At 37.2% G+C, this 22,309-nt stretch overlaps 1 protein-coding gene and 1 long non-coding RNA gene across 2 annotated transcripts in view; one reads left to right on the top strand and one right to left on the bottom strand.

Annotated features, from left to right (window-relative positions):
* Positions 1-21,759, top strand: part of LOC145528838 (uncharacterized) — a 28,037-nt gene extending 6,278 nt beyond the window's left edge. Inside the window, exons 2-8 of the mRNA XM_081547939.1 lie at positions 9,535-9,656; positions 10,884-11,022; positions 13,321-13,442; positions 15,288-15,398; positions 17,041-17,147; positions 20,043-20,133; positions 21,573-21,759. Coding sequence (XP_081404065.1) covers positions 9,535-9,656; positions 10,884-11,022; positions 13,321-13,442; positions 15,288-15,398; positions 17,041-17,147; positions 20,043-20,133; positions 21,573-21,689 — 809 coding nt within the window. The 3' untranslated portion in view covers positions 21,690-21,759. The remainder of the gene's footprint in view (positions 1-9,534; positions 9,657-10,883; positions 11,023-13,320; positions 13,443-15,287; positions 15,399-17,040; positions 17,148-20,042; positions 20,134-21,572) is intronic.
* Positions 3,773-6,574, bottom strand: LOC145528841 (uncharacterized). The gene is made up of 2 exons (XR_014070733.1): positions 5,926-6,574; positions 3,773-5,593 (listed from the first exon to the last, which is right to left on the bottom strand). It is a non-coding gene; the product is annotated as an uncharacterized LOC145528841 (long non-coding RNA).
* Positions 21,760-22,309: the final 550 nt, after the last annotated feature.

A 22,309-nucleotide genomic window follows, 5' to 3' on the forward strand; every position in this document is an offset into this window, starting at 1 on the left:
ATCTGATCCCTGGTCATGGAATTAGATCCTACATGCTGCAACTAAGAATTCACATACCACAACTAAAGATCCCATGGGCTACAAGGAAGGTCAAAGATTGTGCGTGCCACAACTAAGACCAAGCACAGCTAAATAACTAAAGGTTAAAAAAAATACTGGAGTGGGTTGCCATTTCCTATTCCAGGGGATCTTTCCCCCCTAGGGATCGAACCCGCACTTTCTGCATCTCCTGTATTGGGAGACTGATTCTTTACCACTGAGCCACTTGCTAGTAAGGAAGACCTGCATCCTTACTAGCATTTGGTGTTTTCAGTATTTTTATGTTAGCCATTCTGAAAAGTGTATAATGATATATCTTGGGGTTTTTTTTTCAATTCTTTTTTTTTTTTTAATTAATTTATTTATTTCGGTTGTGCTGGGTCTTCATTGCTTTTCTCTAGTTGCAGAGACCAGGGGCTACTCTAGTTGTACTGTGCAGGCTTCTCACTGCAGTGGCTTCTCTTGTTGCAGAGCACGGGCTCTACGGCATGAGGGCTTCAGTAGTTGTGGCACGTGGACTCAGTAGCTGCAGCTCCTGGGCTCTAGAGCACAGGCTCGATAGTTGTGACGCAAGGACTTAGTTGCTCCATGGCATGTGGGATCTTCCCAGATCAGGGATCAAGCTTGTGTCTCCTGCAATGGCAGGAGCCATTGAGCCATCAGGGAAGCCCTATCATTGAGTTTTAATTTCCATTTCCCAAATGATGTTGAACATCTTGTCATGTGTTTATTTGCTGTTTGTATATCTGCTTTGATGTAGTATCTGTTTATGTCTTTTGCCCATTTTCTATTGTAAACAGAAATAATAAATAGTTATCAATAAGTAATATAAATGTAAGTATAAATATATTTTTGTAAATATAAATATGTATACATTTATATTAAATAATATAAGTTATATTTATGCGGCTGCTGCTGCTAAGTCGCTTCAGTCACGTCCAACTGTGTGCGACCCCATAGACGGCAGCCCACCAGGGTCCTCCGTCTCTGGGATTCTCTAGGCAAGAATACTGGAGTGGATTGCCATTTCCCTCTCCAATGCATGCATGCATCCTAAGTTGCTTTAGTCGTGTCCGACTCTGCGACGCCATGAACAGCAGCCCACCAGGCTCCTCTGTTCACGGGATTCTCCAGGCGAGAATACTGGAGTGGGTTGCCATTTCCTTCTCCAAAATTATGTTTATAATATAAATTTATAAAATAAATATAAATAATAAATAGTTCTTTATTATTTTAGATATAAGCCCTTTGTCAGATGTGTGCATGCAGTATTTTCTCCCAGTAATTTGCCTGTTCATTCTCTTAACAGAGCTTGCAAAGCAAAAGTTTTTAATTTTCAGTTCAGTTCAGTTCAGTCGCTCAGTCGTGTCCGACTCTCCGCGACCCCATGAACTGCAGCACGCCAGGCCTCCCTGTCCATCACCAACTCCCGGAGTCTACCCAAACCCATGTTCATCGAGTCGGTGATGCCATCCAACCATCTCATCCTCTGTCGTCCCCTTCTCCTCCCGCCCCCAATCCTACCCAGCATTAGGGTCTTTTCCAATGAGTCAACCCTTCGCATGAGGTGGCCAAAGTATTGGAGTTTTTAATGAGGTCCAATTTACCCCGTTTTCTGTTTTTTGATGTCAAGTTTAAGATCTCTTTGGCCCTAGATTCTTTTTCTCCTATGCTTTTTTTCCCTCTTTATTTAAAAATTATGCAACATTGTGTTAGTTTCAGGTGCTAAGGTTTTTTTACAAACTCTAAAAGAGTTTTGTAAAAAGGTTTTGTATAGAGTGTGAAGTTTAGGTTGAAGTTCATTTTTTCCCCTGTAGATGTCCATTTGCTCCAGCACTACTTGTTGAAAAGGCTGTTCTTTCTCCATTGAGTTGCTTTTGAATCTTTGAAAATTATTTGTGCATTTTTGCCTGGATCTATTCTGTATCTTTTTGAATCCTCTATTCTCTGTTAATTATTGTAGCTATCATTATTTAAAAGTATGTTGTTTACTTTCCAAACATTTGGCTATTTGCCTATTGTCTTTCTGTTACTTTGGCTCCATTATGTTCAGAGAAGATACTCTGTATGATTTAAATTCTTTAAAAATTTTTAATATTTGTTTTATGACTCATTATGGTCTATCTTGGTGAATGTTTTTTGGGCACTTGGAAAAACTGTATTCTACTGCAGTTTAGTGGCGTGTTCTATACATATCTATTAGATCTTGTTGATGGATGATATTTTTCAGTTCCTCTATATCTTTGCTGATTTTCTGCCCAGCAGTCCTGTCAGTATTGTGTGGAACCCCCAGCTGTGATTGTGAATTTTTCTACTTCTTCTTTCAGCTCTCTCAGTTTTTGTTTCATTCCCCCCACCTCCCCACTGTTGTGCTGCATGTGGAATCTTAGTTCTGTAACTGGGGATCATGGAAGCATGGAGTCTTAACCACTGTCTGGACATCCAGGGAAGTCCTTGTTTCATGTGTTGATATTTTAAGGCTCTGTTGTTCAGTGTATGCACATTTAAGATCACTGTGTCTTCTTGATAGATCCATCCTTTTATCAGTATGTAATGTTCTTCTTTGTTCCTAATAATTTTTTTTTTTTTTGCTTTAACGTCTACTTTATTTCATATCAGTATCAGTTCAGTTCAGTTCAGTCGCTCAGTCGTGTCTGACTGTTTGTGACCCCATGAGCTGCTGCACGCCAGGCCTCTCTGTCCAACACCAACTCCTGGAGCCCACCCAAACTCATGTCATTGAGTCGGTGATGCCATCCAGCCATCTCATCCTCTGTCGTCTCCTTCTCCTCCTGCCCTCAATCTTTCCCAGCATTAGAGTCTTTTCAAATGAGTCAGCTCTTCACATCAGGTGGCCAAAGTATTGGAGTTTCAGCTTCAACATCAGACCCTCCAATGAACACCCAGGACTGACCTCCTTTAGGTTGGACTGGTTGGATCTCCTTGCAGTCCAAGGGACTGTCAAGAGTCTTCTCCAACACCACAGTTCAAAAGCATCAATTCTTCGGCACTCAGCTTTCTTTATAGTCCAACTCTCACATCCATACATGACCACTGGAAAAACCATAGCCTTGACTAGATAGACCTTTGTCGGCAAAGTAATGTCTCTGCTTTTTAATATGCTGTCTAGGTTGGTCATAGCTTTCCTTCCAAGGAGTAAGCATTTTTTAATTTCATGGCTGCAGTCACCATCAGCAGTGATTTTGGAGCCCAAAAAAATAAAGTCTGCCACTGTTTCCACTGTTTCCCCATCTATTTGCCATGAGGTGATGGAACCAGATGCCATGATCTTAGTTTTCTGAATATTGAGCTTTAAGCCAACTTTTTCACTCTCCTCTTTCACTTTCATCAAGAGGCTCGTTAGTTCTTCTTCACTTTCTGCCATTAGGATGGTGTCATCTGCATATCTGAGGTTATTGATATTTCTCCCAGCGATCTTGATTCCAGATTGTGCTTCCTCCAGCCCAGAATTTCTCATGATGTACTCTGCATATAAGTTAAATAAGCAGGGTGACAATACACAGCCTTGAAGTACTCCTTTTCCTATTTGGAACCTGTCTGTTGTTCCGTGTCTAGTTCTAACTGTTGCTTCCTGACCTGCATACAGGTTTTTCAAGAGGCAAGTCAGGTAGTCTGGTATTCCCATCTCTTTCAGAATTTTCCACAGTATCACATTATCAGTATAGACACTCCTATTTTTTTTAAACTGTTGGCACAATTTTTTTTCCCATCCTTTTATGTTCAGTCTTCCTGGCATGTTTAAAGTGAGTTTCTGTTGACAGCATATTAACCGTGGAGTGGGTTGCCATTTCCTACCCCGGGGGATCTTCCGAACCCAGGGTGAGTTGTGTTTTTTAAATCTGTGTTGCTAATCTCTGTTTTTTGATTGATGTATTTAGACCATTTACAATTAGCTTACTATATTCTAGCACTTAAATCTAGCATTTTATTGTTTGTTTCCTGTCTGACCCTTCTGTTTCTCAATTTCTTGTTATCTCCCCTTGCCTTCCTGTGGGTAAGTGGAACAGTTTTAGCATTCTGTTCTTCTTTGTAGTGTTTCTGAGTATATTTCTTTGTAGAGTTTTCTTTGTGGTTACTCTGAGTATTACAGTATACATATGTAACATCACTATCTACTGGTTATCAGTGTTTTATCACTAGAATTCAAATATTGAAATCTTATTTCCACATAGGTCTCTATACCCTCCCCCACTTTAAAAATATGATTGTTTTATGTATTTCATCTATATATTTACATTGAGCACCGTTACAGGTGGTTTTATAAATTTTGATGTAACCATCAAATATGATTTAAGAAACTAATGAGGAGAAAGATAGTCTATTTTTACACATTCTGTTCTTTCCTGTCTGAAGTTCCAAGCTCTCTTCTGCTGTTTCCTTTCTGTTGAAGTTTCCTATACCCATTCTTTAAGGGTAGGTCTTAAGGCAACAAAATTTTTTCTTTTTTAGTTTTTCTGCATCTGATTCGTCTTTACTTCTCCTTCATTCCTGAAGGATAATTTCATCAGAGAGAAAATTTACAGCTTGTGGTCCTTTTCTTCCAGCATTTGAAAAATTTTGTAACCTCCTGGTTCCCATGGTTTCAGATGAAAACTTCACTGTTGTTTGGTGTTTCCCTGTAGGGAATGAATCATCTCTCTTTGGTTGTTTTTAAGATTTGTTCTGTGTCTCTTGTTTTTAGAAGTTTATGATATGTTCTTATGTGGATTTCTTTGGGTCTGTCATATTTAGACTTTGCTTGACTTCTTAAATCTGCAGGTTTAGATCTTTCACCTAATTTAGGGAGTTTTTAGAGAGTTTGTATTTCTTCAATACTTTGCAACTCCCTACTTCTGGAACTCAGATACAAATGTTAGATCTTTCATTATTCCAAAGATCCTTAGGTCTCTGTTCAATTTCTTTTTCTATTTTCTCTCTGTTGTTCAGATGGAATAAATTTTATTGATCTGTCAACTCAAGTGTACTGATTCTATCCTCTGTCATCTCTACTACGGAGCCCTTTCAGCAAGGGGTTTCTAAATTATCATTATTCTATTTTTCTGTTTTGCAGTTTCTATTTCTTCTTCTATGACTTCTACTTCTTTGCTGAAATTTCCTATTTTTTTCACTTGTTACAGGGTAATTCATAACTACTTACTGAAGCATTTTCATTATAGCACCTTTAAAGTCCTTTTCTGATCATCCAAGCTCTGACTAATTTGCACAGTAGCATCTAGATTGTGAGAGTCAAATTAAGATTTTTCCTGTTCTTGATATAAATGATGTTCTGTTACATCGTGAACATATTGTTTGTATGCTAGGATAATTTTTATTTTATCCTGGATATTTTAGATATTATGCTGACTTGATCCTGTTCAGATTTTCTATCTTAGTAGGCAGTTGCCCTGCTTAAGTTTAACCTGTTGGTTCTGGCCTGCTTTTGTGAGCTGTAGCTCCGACAGCATTTAGTTTTCAGTGCCCTTGCAGTGCTATTCAGGTTTGTTTCATTCTTCGGCACTGCTGGGGCTTCCTGCTCAATCTATGCTGGTGTTTCCTGCTTGGAGAAAGATACCTATGTCACTGAGCTGCCTTCCACCAGTGGGGGTAGGGGGACGAGCAGTACAGGCCTGGTTTGCTCTTGGCCGCTGGGCAGAGGACTGAGAGGCCTCAGGCGAGTCTCTGTCCTACTGGGTAGAGGGCCTGGAGACAGCAGCCTCGTATTTTATTACCAGATAGCCTGCCTTTGCCCCAGGTGTGGGCTAGGGATTAGGGCTCCCCAGTACACCTCTGTTACTCTTCCCCTTTACTGGTCTTTGGTGAGAGAGAGCAGACTTGTCTTAGTTGTTGTTTTGTTTATTTGGTCTATAGGTGTTGGTAGTCACTCACCTCTCCAGGGCCCAGTCCACGCTACAAGGAAGATGAAAACCCAGGAGGGAATTCACTACGGTGTCCTTCCTTCCTTAATTCCTGACATCCCTAGACAGTTTACCTTTTTTCTAACCTTCAGAGTCCTTTATGGTTGCCAGAGTCCTTATGGTTTACGTGCAGGATATTTCATTGTATTTAGAGGGGAGGAGCTGGGGAAATTGAGGGAAGTAGCCATCTTGTCTAAGACCAGAAGTCCACTCAGTAAATCTTTAAACTTTGAATAAGAACTTCAAAGTAATATAAGATATTAATGAATAATAGTAAGTCATTAGAGATAAGAATATGGGTGAGTGACAGCCAAAGGCTGAAGGTAAGACTTCCTGGAGATGAAGTAACTTGAGAAGGCCCTTATTGTAAAAAACAAGGTCATAGTTGAAAGGAGCAATATGAACAGGAAGGAATATGGAAAACAACTGAGGGAATTTGCCTGTCTTGAGCAAAAATTATGTTAGTGAGTAATGAGAGTAGAAAATAGGATGATTAGACTCTGGTGATGTAGAGGGCCTTGAAAGTCTAGAGTAATACTGGACACATTGAAAAGTGGAAAGCTGTCCCAAAATTCTAAGGAGAAGGAGTGACATGAGTGAAGTTTAAGCAAGATTAGTTTAAAATAAATGTTGTGTTAGGCACTCAGTCATGTCCGACTCTTTGTGACCCCATGGACCCTTTGTGACCCGCCAGGCTCCTCTGTCCATAGGATTTTTCAGGCAAGAATACTGGAGTGGGTTGCCATTTCCTTCTCCAAAATAGATGTGTAAGGTAACTTATATTGGGGGGAAACTGATCATTCAGGAGCTAATTATGAGTTTGTCCTGGTTTTCCAAGTGTGAGGTGGTACCTGTGACTGTGAAGTAGTTGAAGCAGTAATGAAGAGGAAGTGGAGTCAAAAGAGAACATGATGGGACTTGATACCTGACTAGATATAAAAAGTGGGACTTGATTCATAGACTGTCAGCTTTGGTGACTTCTCTTTTCCCATGTACTTAATTAAATATAAGTAGGAAACTTTTAAAGAATGAATTTTGCTCTGCAGAGACACTCTTCTTTCTCCGTTCCCTTCCCACCTGCACATGTAATTTGAGAAAAACCTGACTCTCCTAAGGCAACTTATTAACACCTTTAATCTTTTTCCAAGCAACATACTGTTACCACACATTCCAAAATCGTTATTATACATGTTAAAAGATGTCCAGCCTCACTAGTAATTAAAGAAATGCAAATTAAAACAACAAAGTTTGTTTTTATAGTACTGTTCAGTGCTGTAAGGCTTTCATGAAGTAAGGCTTACACATATTCTTATTTTTTTCTGATGGAGTAAATTGGTATAATCTTTTAGGAAAGAAATTTAGCAGTATGTAGCAAGTACAGCTTAGTTCAGCCGCTCAGTCGTGTCTGATTCTTTGCAACCCCATGGACTGCAGCACGCCAGGCTTCCCTGTCCATCACCAACTCCTGGAGTTTACCCAAACTCATGTCTATTGAGTAGGCGATGCCATCCAACCATCTCATCCTCTGTCGTCCCCTTCTTCTCCCGCCTTCAATCTTTCCCAGCATCAGGGTCTTTTCAGATGAGTCAGTTCTTCGCATGAGGTGGCCAAAGTATTGGAGTTTCAGCTTCAACATCAGTCCTTCCAGTGAACACTCAGGACTGATCTCCTTTAGGATGGGCTGGTTGGATCTCCTTGCAATCCAAGGAATTCTCGAGAGTCTTCTCCAACAGTTCAAAAGCATCAGTTCTTTGGCGCTGAGGTTTCTTTGTAGTCCAACTCTCACATCCATACATGATTATGTATGTTGCAAAAGCCTTTACCATGTTTAAATACTTCTGCTAGGAATTTATAGTAAGGAAATAAATGCAAAGAAGCCAAACGTTATGCAGAGAGGCCAAAGTATGCCAAATGTTAGTTGCAATGTCCCTAATTTTTCACAGTTATAATTGTATATAAATGTATAGTAGTAGGAGTGAATGGTTAATACATATATGGTGGAATATTATATAGCCTTTAAAAATAATGTTTTAAGGAATTTAAATTAATAACAAAGTAAATACTTCCAGTTTTTAAAAAACTGCATCACAGATGCTATTTAAATTCCACCTAAAACAATTTGGGGACTTCCCTGGCAATCCAGTGGTTAAGACTCACCGTTTCTAATGCAGGGGACACAAGTTCAAACCCTGAGCAGGGAGCTAAGATCGCCCATGTCGTGTGGCATTGCCAAAAAGATAATAAAATTTTTTTAATAAATAGAAGAATTTGGAATGCATCTTCATATTTTTGTCTATATATTCTGCATCCTTCTATAAATAATTTGAAGCAACACTTAGATCACTGTCACAGATAGGTGAAGAAAGAAAAAAAGAGTTAAAAGGCCTTTCTGCATTAGTTCAGGGAGTCAAATAATGTATCTTCGTGTTAACTACTATTGCTCAGAGGGAAGTTATGCAGAGAAAGAACCTGTGTATGTAGGGACACAGTGAATTGTTATTTGTGATTTGAGAATAGCATTCTGACCCAACACAAGAATTATTATTAATATGTTTAAGAAGGAAATCATGAATTTATTTAAAAACAACCAAAGACTTGAGAGATAGGGTATGAGGAAATAGATGATATTTTCTTCACAATCTACCTGTTTTCCTTCTATAGCTATTTTAAAACAGTAAGAAAAACACAGTCCCCTTGAGGTCCTTTTATTCTAGCAAGAATTCAATATAAGAAAGTTTTTTAAGAAAAAGGTAAAATATTTTCATTAGTTGTTCTTTCCAGTCTATATTTAGCATTCAGGCAACAGCTAACTTTTACAGTGTTTTACTTCAAGGTGAGTCTGTTCTACTTAAAATTATGTATGAGCTACTTAGAAACCATTCTTTTGTAGAGCCGATTAAAAAAAAAAATTAAACACAGATAAGTTGAAAAAACAGAACAATGAAAACCACTTTTACACCCTCACATAGATTCACCATGTGTCACTTAACCTTCTTCATCTTTATTGCTATATATATCAGCACACACGCTCACTCCCCTTTTTCCAGTGTATCTAAAAGTAGGCCAGAGCCATCAGAAATGTGCTGTTTTAATGATCATTTTATCCACTGTTCAGATGCAGCAGAGCAACATGATTCTTGTAAAGTTTATTCTATAGTTGGTGCCATCTGTTTGTGCTTATTATCTGAAGTCTTGGGTACATTTTATTGGAGGCAGGGATGCTCAGATTGAAGTTATCCCTATGCAATGCCTCCTAAACTTATAAAGTCTATATGGTCACAAAGGGAATATTTGACTACTTACTAGTAAGTTTAAGTAGTAAGAGTACTACATACTTTTTAAATGTCTTTGTTGTTCTATAACAGGCTGAAATAGTCAAGTTTTATGTTTTCAAGCAGCTTAAAGAAAAAACTCAATATTTTCCATGGAACATTTGTTAGAATTTGAATATTTCATTGGACCTAGAATGTTTATTTATTGTTATAAATTGATGCTATCTGATAGAAGATAACCATCCATTGTAATCACTTAGTCTAGGTATGACTGCAACCATAAAAACTATACTTTTTTTTTTTGGCAGGAGATTTTGATGAATTCACTCAAGACAATAATGACATTATATTGAAAAACATAGCAGACGACCTTCGGAATTGCTTACCTCTAGAAACCATGCTTTCCTCAGAACATCTGGCCCTCCAAAAAGTAAATATATTAAATTAATTTATTCCTAGTATTACTTGCTGCTGCTGCTGCTGCTAAGTCGCTGCAGTCGTGTCCGACTCTGTGCGACCCCACAGATGGCCGCCCACCAGGCTCCGCCATCCCTGGGATTCTCCAGGCAAGAACACTGGAGTGGGTTGCCATTGCCTTCTCCAATGCATGAAAGTGAAAAGTGAAAGTGAAGTTGCTCAGTCGTGTCCGACTCTTAACGACCCCATGGACTGCAGCCTACCAGGCTCCTCCATCCATGGGATTTTCCAGGCAAGAGTACTGGAGTGGGGTGCCATACTACTTGAGGTTTCTCCTATTCTTCTCTAACCCCATTAGCCTTTCCAGTCTAAACATTAGTCCTGAATTCTGCTTTTTCATTTAGTGCTTCTTCCATTTCCCCAGTTCTTTTGAGTCGGTAACCCTCTGGCTCCCTAGTACCATTCATTCAAAAGATATTTTTTGAGGGTGCCCTCTTTGCCAAGCAGATCCCACCCCATCCCAAATCAAGGCCCAACAATACAACAGTAATCTGTCCCTGCCTATGTAATTGTCTTGGTTTTCTCTGCCCTGTTCCATTTCCCTGACTTTTATCAAGGGTGAAGTTCACCCTTTTGTTGATTCTTTATTATTGTTGAAGTAGAAGGGATCAAACATTTTTTTCTTTGTAGCTGCTTGCTGTTATATCACGTACTACCAGCATTAAGTGCTATTATTATTTGTAAGCATGAAATTTTACTAAACATTTTTTATTATTTGAAAACTTTGCTTCTGGGCAAAGATTACTTGCCAAGTATTTCGATGGGTAAGTCCCTGACATGTAGGACTCAGAAGACCTGGTATTAGTTTCTACTCTCCCCCTCGGAACTAACTAGTGTCATTTCTTGGGAGAAATCTCTCTGGGTATGTTTCCTTATTTGTAAAATACACTAGTTAAGATGGACAAAATGATCTCAAAATACTCCTTTCAACTAAAAGTTTTATCTGTTTCTCATAGCCATGTTTTGCATCATGACATGGTCAAATAGCAAGTTGCCAGTGTCTCAAAAACAGCATGAAAGCAGAGCCGAGTTGCTGACTTCCATAAGCGAAACTTGTCTTTCTGGTTGTTGTTGCTCTCAGAATTTCAGCATATGAACCACTGATGTTTTGCCTTATTTAGCAATAAAAAGAGACTTCTTTGTACTCTGTTTCTTTTGATGTTTTTCTTCTCTCCACCAGATACAGCAGCAGCCAGAACCCACAGTTCACGTTGATGCATTCCTTTATGATGAAGACTTTATTGATTCATTATGTGAGGAAGGAAAAATGAGCAGAAACTACTGTATGGTGTGCGGCTCACATCAGACGGCACCTCTAGGTGGGCACTCAAGCCTGCAAACCTGATGACTTTGTGCGCACGTTTCCTTACATGTCATGACTATGCAGATTCTCGACCAGGCATTCACTGTTTTTTGGTTTTTTTAAAAAGCAAAAGGCCAACCTGCAGCCTGCTGCTGCTGCTGCTAAGTCGCTTCAGTCGTGTCCGACTCTGTGCGACCCCATGGACTGCAGCCCACCAGGCTCCTCCATCCATGGGATTTTCCAGGCAAGAGTACTGGAGTGGGGTGCCATTGCCTTCTCCGAACCTGCAGCCTAGCTGTTACCAATTACTGAAATCAGAGAAACTAAATAGAAACATTGTCCAGGGAGGTTAGGCCACTTCATGTCCTCTACGGGAGTATTTCTGCTTTTTACTGAACATATTTGATTGGAGGTGACTTCTCAGGTCCTGAAACTAATTGGAAGTGGTTGAATACAGGAAAACTAACTCCTACTTTATATACTCAAAAGAGATTTACATTTATCCATAGCAGTGATTTATTTACAGTGAGAAATACAACTGCCAAGGGGGCTGAAAACTTTCTCCCCATAGAAATATCTACTTGTGAAGTCAGATAGTCATATGATATTGTCGGATGGGTGCATACTCAGAGGACAGAGATGGATAATCTTGAGTTTATGCAGGCCGTGATTTGACACGGAGCATCTCTTGTCTGTAACACAGGACAGCTCTAGTAATACTCTCCTGCATCTCTGTCCCTCAGATGCAACACCTGTGTTTCAAACGGGAAACTAGACTGGCTCCATGCTAAGAAGTAAACTCTTCTATTACTATATCTTTTGTTCAAACTGGATATGATTGTCTAGGGTATTACTTTAAACATGCTATTTCGGTCTCCTTGCTAACTTAGATTTAGAGGCATTGCTTAGAGTGGGTGAGTAGTAATGTGCTCATGTTACGGATCTTAGATAATATTATTCTCAAAAGTTCACTACTACCAAATTTGTAATATGTGGCTAATACAAATTTATTGTACCTGTATTCTAGTTGGGGATTAAACTACCCTGGTTTACTGCTTTAAGATTCTGTTTTTAAATAGTGCTCGTAATTGCCATTTGAAGTAGTTGAAGTTCACAGAATAGAAAAAGACTTAGACAAGAACAATAGAGGGAAAATTAAAAAGTGAATTCTAACTATAACACCATATCAGATCTGATGTACAGAAATTTATAGAAGAGCTATGTTTGACAAAGAAAAATTTGGAGATTAGGATGCATTTTCGCATAAAAATCAGATTATACGTAGTGACTGGGTGCCCAGACCAGCCCAGATAACTACAGTGACTATGAGAAAGTTGTCACCGTGTGGGGCTCTTCTTCCCTATATGAAAGGAGCTTGTCAGCTGTAAGACACTAATGATGACTCTAGCCTAGGGCAGGAGCACTAATGTGGCAAAGAGAGCAGTGAGGATGAGGTGAGATAAGGACGATGGTGCTCAATGCCCTTGCACCCCACCACCTCCAGTGTTACTTCTGAAGCCTAGTCACCTTTTCTTCCCAGGGATTAGCCTGCTTGCTTCCATTTTATTTGCCACCATTCATTAGTTATGATCAAAGTTGCCTGACCGTTAGATTATGTACTAGCACACAATAAAGAAAATCTTTGGGTTACCTCCATATCAGAAAAAACAGACTCAGGCTCTCCCAAGTATTTCATTACAGAAATAATGGAGTGAAAGAATGAGCTAGGAGGCTAGAAATTATAGCAATTAAACTAAGGGAAATAACAATTTAGGAGTGTCTTAACCTCCTTCCATACCACCCGTCTCCGGCTCTCCAGACCACACTTTAGGTTGGCTAGGGTGCCACATTGTTCCACTCCAGAGATGATCATTCCTTTGGTAGTTTACAGTCTATGCAGCGAGAGGTGGCGGCTCTGTGGATGGCTCAAGGGTAGAATGAGAAAACCAGGTGCTATGGGAGTTAGGAAGCAGTCTCAGAAAAGCAGTTCACTGGGAGACGAGGAAGAGAAAGGCCTACTACACCCTAGAGGATGGAAGGGAAAGAGATGAGAAGCGTGGGGGTGGGGACAGCCAGCTGAGGAACCGTTTCCTAGAGGCCTGCTAAATGTCAGAGATTGCGTATTTGTTCTTGTGTCTTACAGCTCAGGGTGAATGAATGCAAAGTTATCACTCTAATGTTTTCTAAATAACCTCTGAATGGCTTTCATTGGTTAAGAAAAGCATGAAATATACTTTATAGGTGAAAGAATTAGAAATACAGAATGGAATTGTTAATCCTCAAGCAAAATTTAATGTTTGTTCTCATTCTCCAGGGTTTATTTCTCATTCCTTCTCTCTCATGGAATTGAAATTCATTTATCATCACGTACTCCCTGATCTGTCGGGAAAGGTCTTGGTTGACGTTGGCTCCAGGCTTGGCACCGTTCTTTATGGGGTAAAGTCCAACTTGTGGACACAGTCAGCATTTGGAAATACTTTCTTCTCCTACTAGCAACAGTTTTGCCTGCCACCATCTAAGGTGACAGCTTGGCTTTATTTATTAGAGTAACAGAGTAATATGGTTAAAATAGCGTATTGAATTTGGACTTTTCAAAGGCCAAGCTCTCTGATCTCCTTTCCTGGTTTGTCTCTGTCACACAAGTGAAGGAATTTCAGCAAAACAGGAACAGATGGCCCTCATAACACTTTGGTATTCTGTCACTCACTTACCGCTCTTCTAACTCCATTTTCTGTACTGTCGTAAAACAGTATAGCACACTGAGCTTTGATAAGAGCTCTTATAAAACGGACAAATTTGCCCGACTAGGAAATCACTTGCAGCCATGAGCAAATCACTCCACACCCCTGGCATCCATTTCCTCACCTGTAAGTGAGCAAAGCAGATGATACCATCTTGGACACAGGACACACCATGGTTTTTGGTGATCCAAAGTCTCTACATAGATTTTTGTGTCTGAGATATCACTTCCATGTGACTCTTTAAAAAAATTCAAATCATGAATATTTTTAATGTTCTTAAATGGTTTTATCAAAAACACTGAAATGTGGTTTCTGGTTGTCATTAGCAGACGTGTTGAAACATGTGGCCAGCAGCAGTAGAAGTTCATGCCAAGAACAGGCTCTGTCCGTCCCCAGCATCACTGCCTGCTCTAAACAGAAACAGTTAACCCTTTCATGCTTCATTTATTTTTCAGCATTGACTCTTATCCTACAGTTAGAAAAGACAGCCATAATACAAAGTACAGTTTATCTGCCGATTTTGCTTGGCAAACATTAGAGATTATGATTGTTTTCCATATTTTGTCCACTCTTGTTTATTTTTTTATTTGTTAGAAACAAATATAGCTGAATAGTTGTGACTGTGCAGGTGTTTGGCAGCATCAGTGAGTTTAAACATATGGTCATTTTCCTCTATAGAGGTCACTGATTCAGTCAACAATATTTTTTTTGAGTACTTACATATGCTTTGTTGAACATATTCTAAATATCTATGGTGAGCTATAAATATAAATTGAGTTTACACATAGGTGTTAGTTGATGTAAAATGGTCTTCAGAATATGATTTGAGCTCTCCTTTTTTTTTTGTTGTTACAACCAAAAATAGATAGGTACTAATACATAGTCTGTTTTTGATGATCGTTGTTAACTGATGGCCAGTTATCTTTGATGGATTTACCAAACAGCAGGCTGGCTTCCATAAGCTAAACAGGACACACCTCCAGCCACCCGCATCTTATGTCAGACTGTGCTTGAGTGTCCATCATATTTCCCATAGGTTAACACCTTTCTTACTTTCTCCTGATATAACGTTCCAAGAAATTACGGAAATAGGATATTAAAAAGAAAGAGTCTATATGTGATCACTTTCCTTATTTCCAACTTTGTTGAATGCAGTTTTATCGAGAAAAGTAAGAAATCAGTCCTTAAAAACATAATTACTTTTTTATCTTTATGCTCTTAGGAACTTTAGCCATTATTTGGAAAAAATGTATCCTTCTACAAATATACATAAAAGGAGGGCTTAAAATAGTAATATTTGATAAATAAGATAAAATTGCTTTTAAATAATGGAAATTAATAAACTACAGTTGAGGTCTTGATGAGTAAGAGTCTTAAGTTCTTGAAGTTGTTTTACATAAATTATATAATGTTATTTATCTTTACCTTTATTTTTAGTTTATTGAATTCTGTTTTAAAAGTTTGGCTTTTAAAATTTCAAGTAGAAATAAACCCACAACTAAAGGTTAATTCTTTTGCATCATGTGTCTTCATGTTTTAGGGTTATCTTTACAGTTCAGCATCACAACTGTATGGAGTAGAACTGAATGGAGACTTTTGCCAGTTGCAGGAAATGGTCATAAAAAAGTATCAGTTCACTGACAGAATAAAGGTACTTTTTAAAATATTTATTCTGTTATCCATTGTGTAGAAAATTTAGCCAAGTTTCTTCTGCATTGGAGTTGGAAAATCTTTGAATCTATCCTTCATTGCTGTTGCATAGAAATAGATTGAGTTAATATTTTATAACATTAATAATGAAAATGAATTACTATCTTTATGTTCCACTCACACTTTTCTCTTCCTCCCCAATTTTATTAGAAAGTAGAATTTTTTTCTTAGTTTCCTTCATATCAACTATAGTTTTGTTAGCAGCAATTTGAAATATCTTCATGTTGTCAGATGTGTATTTAGTTAAACCCTGAATGTTGAAAATAAGCAAAAAGATTAAGTAATGCTCACAGTTCTTTATCTTCTTTTATAAACTTGCAAGAGGAATTGTGGGTGCCACAGACTCAGTTCATGGGCGAATGATGCCCTGAGTTGGACTATGACAGAAAATTTCTGTCTGTTATAGGTAAGGGGAAAAATAACCAGAAAGGGGAAAGGAAGTTTTTTGGTTAATGCCATAATCCTTATCATTTCGCTGGTGATCCTACACTTCTAATGGCAGTGCACAGAAGTACTGAGTATCTAAGGATCTCTGGTGTTCAGGTCAATCTAATATTCAAAGACGTATCTTAGTAAGATTCAGAATCTAGCCTTCCCCTTTTTATAGAAGGAAAACTTTTCGTTCTCTTCCTCCTTTCATCCTTCCTTTTTTTCCTCTCTCTTATCTTATAAATTGAGAGGCAAGTGATCAAAGAGAATTCATTGTCCAATATTAAATTTATAGATTTTTCTTACTATTCCATATTTAGCGAACAAAACCACACTGCTGTTACATAATAAATCACATAAATAACAGGAATATCAATTTAATTAGAAATCAAGATTTAAACATTCTGAAAAACACCTCTGAATATTATTTATTTGTAAGACTAAGTGCTCTTTTGGAAAAAAATCATATAATACAAAAAACTTTTTCTGTTCTATTAAAGTAAAAGTTAATTTGCTTTGCTCTTGAGCAAATAAATATTTCTTCTTGTTATCTTGCTGTGTTCTACAAGACTTGTTGATTATAGTCTAAGCTAATTTTTTGAGGTATATAATTTTCTAATAAATTGTTTTGTTTGCTTTCTTGGATAGATAATATATTCAAATAAATTTTGGATGAAGAGTCAGACAAGGCCAGTTAACATATTTGTATTAACATTTTAAAAATTACTTTTTAAACTTTACTTAGTCCCATTTGATTCTGTGAATCGGGACAGATATTACTCCATTTTATTTATGAAGACACTTGACTACTCAGATGTATAAACCTAGTTGATAATGCAGCCAGAATTTGAACTTAGGTCCTTTGACTCATAACTACTGATACAGTAGAAAAAGCTCTGAATTGGGAGTGAAGAGAGTGTGATTATGACTATATAAATAATTCTATCTAAAAAATAAAGTTTTCACAAGTTTATGGTTTTTATTAGATATTAAGTATCTTCCATAGGCAGTAGTATTAAATATACTGTACTCCCATTTTAAGAAGTGTGAATCTCCGTTACCGCCTGCCTCACAATGTCATTGAATGAATAGCTATTTCTTAAGTGGTTATGTGATATGGTGTCCTTGTTCTCTTACATGAATTCATTCTTTAGGTGCTTCATGCAGACATTTGTACACAAGGTTCTCTTCTGCAGAATGCTGATGTTATTGTAATGAATAATGTCTTCGAATATTTTCTTAACGAGGCAGAACAGGCCAGGTATGTTATTTATTTATTTATTTATTTTAGCATAGCCAGGCTTATAGGACCTTCGTTCCCCTAACAGATTGAACTTGGGGCCCTGGAGTGATATTAAACTTTTTAGAAATGACCTCAACTCTCAGGAGATTATTTTAATAAGAAAATGTGTTATGTCTAAGTGAAAATAAAAATAAACTATGATTGTCTATCCTTGTAAAATATTACATCTGATTTGGAGGAGATAGAAAATGGTGTTGTGCAATGTATGGCAAAAACCACTACAATATTGTAAATTAGCCTCCAATTAAAATAAATTAATTAATTTAAAAAAAAAATGGTGTCATGACCCAAGCTTTTGCTTTTCAGTCAGGGATGCAAAAAGTTATCAGTTTCCAGTAGGTCTTAAATTTTTTTCTGTCTCAGTTTTCTTTTCTTTGAAAAAACACATGTCCTTTGCTATCCTATCACAGAACGATGAGAATTAACTGCTGCCCATAAATGACTATAGAACAAGATATAAGAATATTCACCTAAAAAACAATGAATAATTACCAAATTTTTTAAATGTTCTTAAGATAGTAATAGTAGGTTCCTAGACTTTATTCCACTATTTAAGCAATAGAAAAATTAGCAAATCTGTAATCAATTGTTTTTGTTTGTTTCTTTTTTTTTTAATTTTGACCACACTACGTTGCTTGTGGGATCTTAGTTCCCCAAGCAGGGACCTTACCCATGCTCTAGGCAGTGAAAGCATGGAGTCCTAACCACTGGACCGCGGGGAGTTCCCTGTGACTTTTCTGACTTCTCATCAGGACTTACAGGCTACTCCAATTAGAAAATTCTTACAGTCCAAGACACTGATTTTCTAGTCAGTTAGGCTTACTAACTTATTTATCATAATGACATAACGTAACTCTAGATAAAGGAAAGTGCCTTTCCATATGTATGAAAGGACATTACATTCATGTTTGGATTGGTGCATCAGGGAGATTTCTACTGCTTAGAAATAAAAAGGTATATAATTATAGACCATAAACAGTTAATATGGAGTAGAATCTTGAATGACTAAACCTCTATCTGCCATCCCTTTACCTTCTCTCTCTCTCTGTCTCTCTCACATGCACACATCTATTACTTCTAGGTTAAGATCAGTACAAAATTAGCAATGTAAATTGTTTATAAAGAAACTTGTCCAACAGAAAGCTGATCATATCATCAAAGTGCAGCCAGAATAGGTAATGATTTTTTGTTCACAGGGTAAAGACCATAAACACAAGATGAACAAAGTTGTTTTAATCATAGTGCACTCTTGAAACTTAATTTCCAGTGGACAAAGTTTGTGTAGCTTTTTACCTTTTCAAGTTCATGACCAGTAGTCAAAACATTACATAATGGTTAGAGAATGAAATAATACCAATGTTATAAGAAGTTAAAAGAGAAAAGCACCTTAAACTCTTGGAAGATTCATAAAAGAAGATTTTAAATGCTGAAGAATGACAGATATTACTGGTCAACTTGATACTGGAACTGCTGCATGCTTATGCTATCTTGAAAAATTCATTTGCAAACTCTGCATGACTCACCAAATAGGTATTGACCCTGTGTGTTCAGTCACTTCTCCAAATCAGTCAATTGCAATGAATTTTAAATATAGATAATTAATCATCTTCATGAATGACAATACACAGGAGAAAGTTTAGAAGATAAAGCATCCTGATACTAGAATCATTCTGACAGAACTGATCATTTACCTATATTATTCTATATCATAGCAAGTAGAGTAACTCTTAGTTTAAAAGGTACCTCTATGTATTTTTTCAGTAAGTAAAACCTATGCAACTACTGCAATGACAACTTCTCAGAAGCAGCAAGTGCTATTTTTAGAGCCATGCCCAATCGTGCTAATATAATCAGCTTCTTCAGGCTTACTAAATAGACTTGAAAAAACATCATTTTTAGGGAACTGCATCAAAACAACAGACAGCTCTAGCCCAAGCACAGCGATAATTATTATCAAACACTGCTAGTTGGTTTTAGATCTAACCTGAGAAAAAGACCATTTGTTATCATTTTGCCTAATAAGCTCCAGAATGTACTAAACCCAATAGCCATTGCTCTAACCAAAGTAAGTGCAAATGACACTGCTGCCCACCCTCTCCACTGCAGGGAGTGCACTTCCTTGCTTTGCTTGACCCCTGCTCCCCAGTGGGGTGTACTGTCAAGAGTCATGCAGTGTAGAAATCCCATTCGTGTCTGCACTACAGGCTAATCAAAACTGATCAGATCCTGCCCCCTGACACATACATGTGCACATGGCCTGCCTTTGTGCTTTAAACCTAGCTGATCACACTGAACTTCTCAGGTATCATATTGTCCACCAGGCTTTCCACTGAATATTTCTGACAGCCAAATAAAGTGTGATTTCACTCTTGATGTTATTTTAAAAGATCTATATATTATATTCTTATTATTAGCCTTTGCTTGTTTTCTGGTTTCTGTGGCTTTTCTCCATGACTCTTTCCCACTCACTCCCCTCAGCTCTGTTCCATTCTGTAGGAAATTTGACAGATCATAAAGAATTGAAGGGGCTTTACCCATGATCCAGCTTTGACATCTGTATCAGTTCTGAACCTTCTTTGTGGTCTTACTCACAATTGCTTGTATTAACCCTAATCCCTCATCTTGTTAAATCTCTCTCAATATTGTAACTCCACAATTTTGCCAACATCCCTTCACGAACTGAATTTACCAATTACTAGTATGTTGCCGCAGTTCTGTTTCCTGCAGGCTAATGTTTTTGCCCATCTGGATTTCTAGATATCACCTATGCTGCATATTCTTTTGAATCCTCATTTCAAAAAAAATATCCAGTGTCTGGTAAAACCTAACATAGAAGTTTTTAATGTGTTTTAGAGCCTGGGAATATATCTGCCATAATGTAAGGAAACAAGGGTCGTTATTAGTGACAGTGCCAGGTCTGGAAGCTTCTCTCTCAGGTCTTCAGGTATGTAAGCTTCTTTTCCAGCATTTTTATTGTCAAAACTTTTCTCCTGCTTTTTTCTGATAGCTGTTACACTATTCTAGAAATGTTCAGTCTGAACTTAGTGACAACACTAGAAAGAGTAGCAAACCTTATGGCTTAAGAACTGTTTTGTGGTTTGTTCAGGTTCCTCCAGAGTTCTGAGAGTGTCATTCTGATCCTGATCTAGATTCCTTTGCTTCTCCACCCAAGTTTTCTAACTGTGGAGTTACAGTTTTAGGTTAACAGATGCTATTAAATAATTTATAAGAGACTTAAAAACACCCACATCATAACTTTTTCTCCATTATGTGGGCTGGAGGCCACATTCTGAACAGTTTAGCTTCTTGGTCAGTTTGGAATCTTGCTCAAGCTGCTTCTATATTCCTCAGATTCTCCATACAAAATAAGGTTGATACTTAATAATAAGATTCATCCCAATAAATTGACTCTTTTATAAAGGTTAATTAATATTTGTAAAGTTCTTTGAGACCCCTTGATGAAAGATAGTGTAGCATTTCTTAATACAGAATTGTATTATCGTTTTCTTTCATAGCGCTTTCGTTGCGTATAATCACTGCCAAATTTAAGTATCTTATTTCTTCCTTTAAGAAACCAAACAATCATGAGTAATACCTTCCTTAAAAATTGTTGTCAGTCATGTAAATTACAATCATGTTTACCATAACAGGAGAAATAATCCAGAGATACATGAAGACATGATGGTAATCTCCCCAGTTCCCTCCCCTTGAGATCCCTACCCCATGAGTGGTGTGATTCTGCTGTACTTTTCCGTACTCATAAAAACACACCTTTTAAAATACACGCTCTCCAGTTTATAATGTTTATATGTATTGAAATAATTCAGTGATTTTCACTTACCAAAGTAAAATGTTTTTGAAAGAGTCTTGACATATGAATTCTTGAATAACATTATTGCTTTCTGATTTAATGAAACTTCAAGTAGATATATCCATTGGTGGCTCCAGAATTTCTGTGTCTTAAAGACCCAGGTTTGCAATGTGAAGGGAAGGGCCTGGTGAAGGTTATAGAGGGAGATTAGCTCCTCTCATGCAACTTGTTAGCACTATCACTGTGTATATATGAACAGTTAGTTTCTCTGTGTACTCCCATTGTTGTTTTAATCCTTTATTGTTTAAGCTAGTTTATTAAACTAGTTACATTAAAATAATTACTCTACATGTTCTTTATCCTTTCAAGTTCCCAAATCAAGGTAAATTAATTAAGTCCCTGAATCTACAGGCCTGCCATTTACTATGACAAAGAATTGTTCACGTGGCACTGTGTAGAACTTAGTCCCTCTCATTGTAATATAAATGTGATTTCTTGAAATTGAAAAGAGTAAGTTCATTCTGTAATTTTCATATTTGTTTATAATATGAACAAATGTTTTTTTCCCTCAGGTTAATATACCGTTATCTCCTTGGGTTGAAGAGATACCGCTAAACTATGATGTATTCCCAGAAAAAGATATTGACAGAGAAGCTCTTGAACAAATTCATTTATACAAGATTCTCTGAAACTAAAATAGTCCTGCCTTGGTGTAAAATAATTACAAAATAACTTAAACAGAATCTCAGTATCCTAACACATATTATTTCCTGTGTATTCCTTTCTAGTGTTTGTACATATGCTTGCATATTTGTAAATAGTTGTATGTATATATATATATATATATACAACTTTGTGTGATAATTTTATTAAAATAATTATCTGAAAAAAGTTTTCCCCTGGTTTCTTTGATTCTGTCCAAAATATAAACTTGTATCCTTTAGTCACCAACTCTGTATACCAAGTCCAGATATGACAACAGAAAAAGATCAGAAGTAGCTTCTATCATGAAAGAGGGAAGAAGGGTAGGTAGAGATCTCATTTCTTCGATCTCTATTCTATAAGATTCCTTGTACACACCTTTATCTGAGGAGACTAGCACAAAGACTAAAATAAAAAATTGCAGTTGCTAGGAAAAAGCAAAACTAGAAAGATAAACTCTAAAATATAAATTGAGGTTATATCTGTGGTAGAACAATTACTGGTAATTTATTATTTTTTCTTTTCTGTGCTTTTCTGGATTTTCCATTTTTTTCTAAAGTGACTCTACTTTTGAAATCAGGAAAAGCAAAACAAGAATACAATGAAA

This window comes from Giraffa tippelskirchi, chromosome 12 (genome assembly GCF_054371585.1).
Source record: "Giraffa tippelskirchi isolate mGirTip1 chromosome 12, T2T-mGirTip1v1.2.pri, whole genome shotgun sequence".
Classification (NCBI taxonomy): Eukaryota; Metazoa; Chordata; class Mammalia; order Artiodactyla; family Giraffidae; genus Giraffa; species Giraffa tippelskirchi.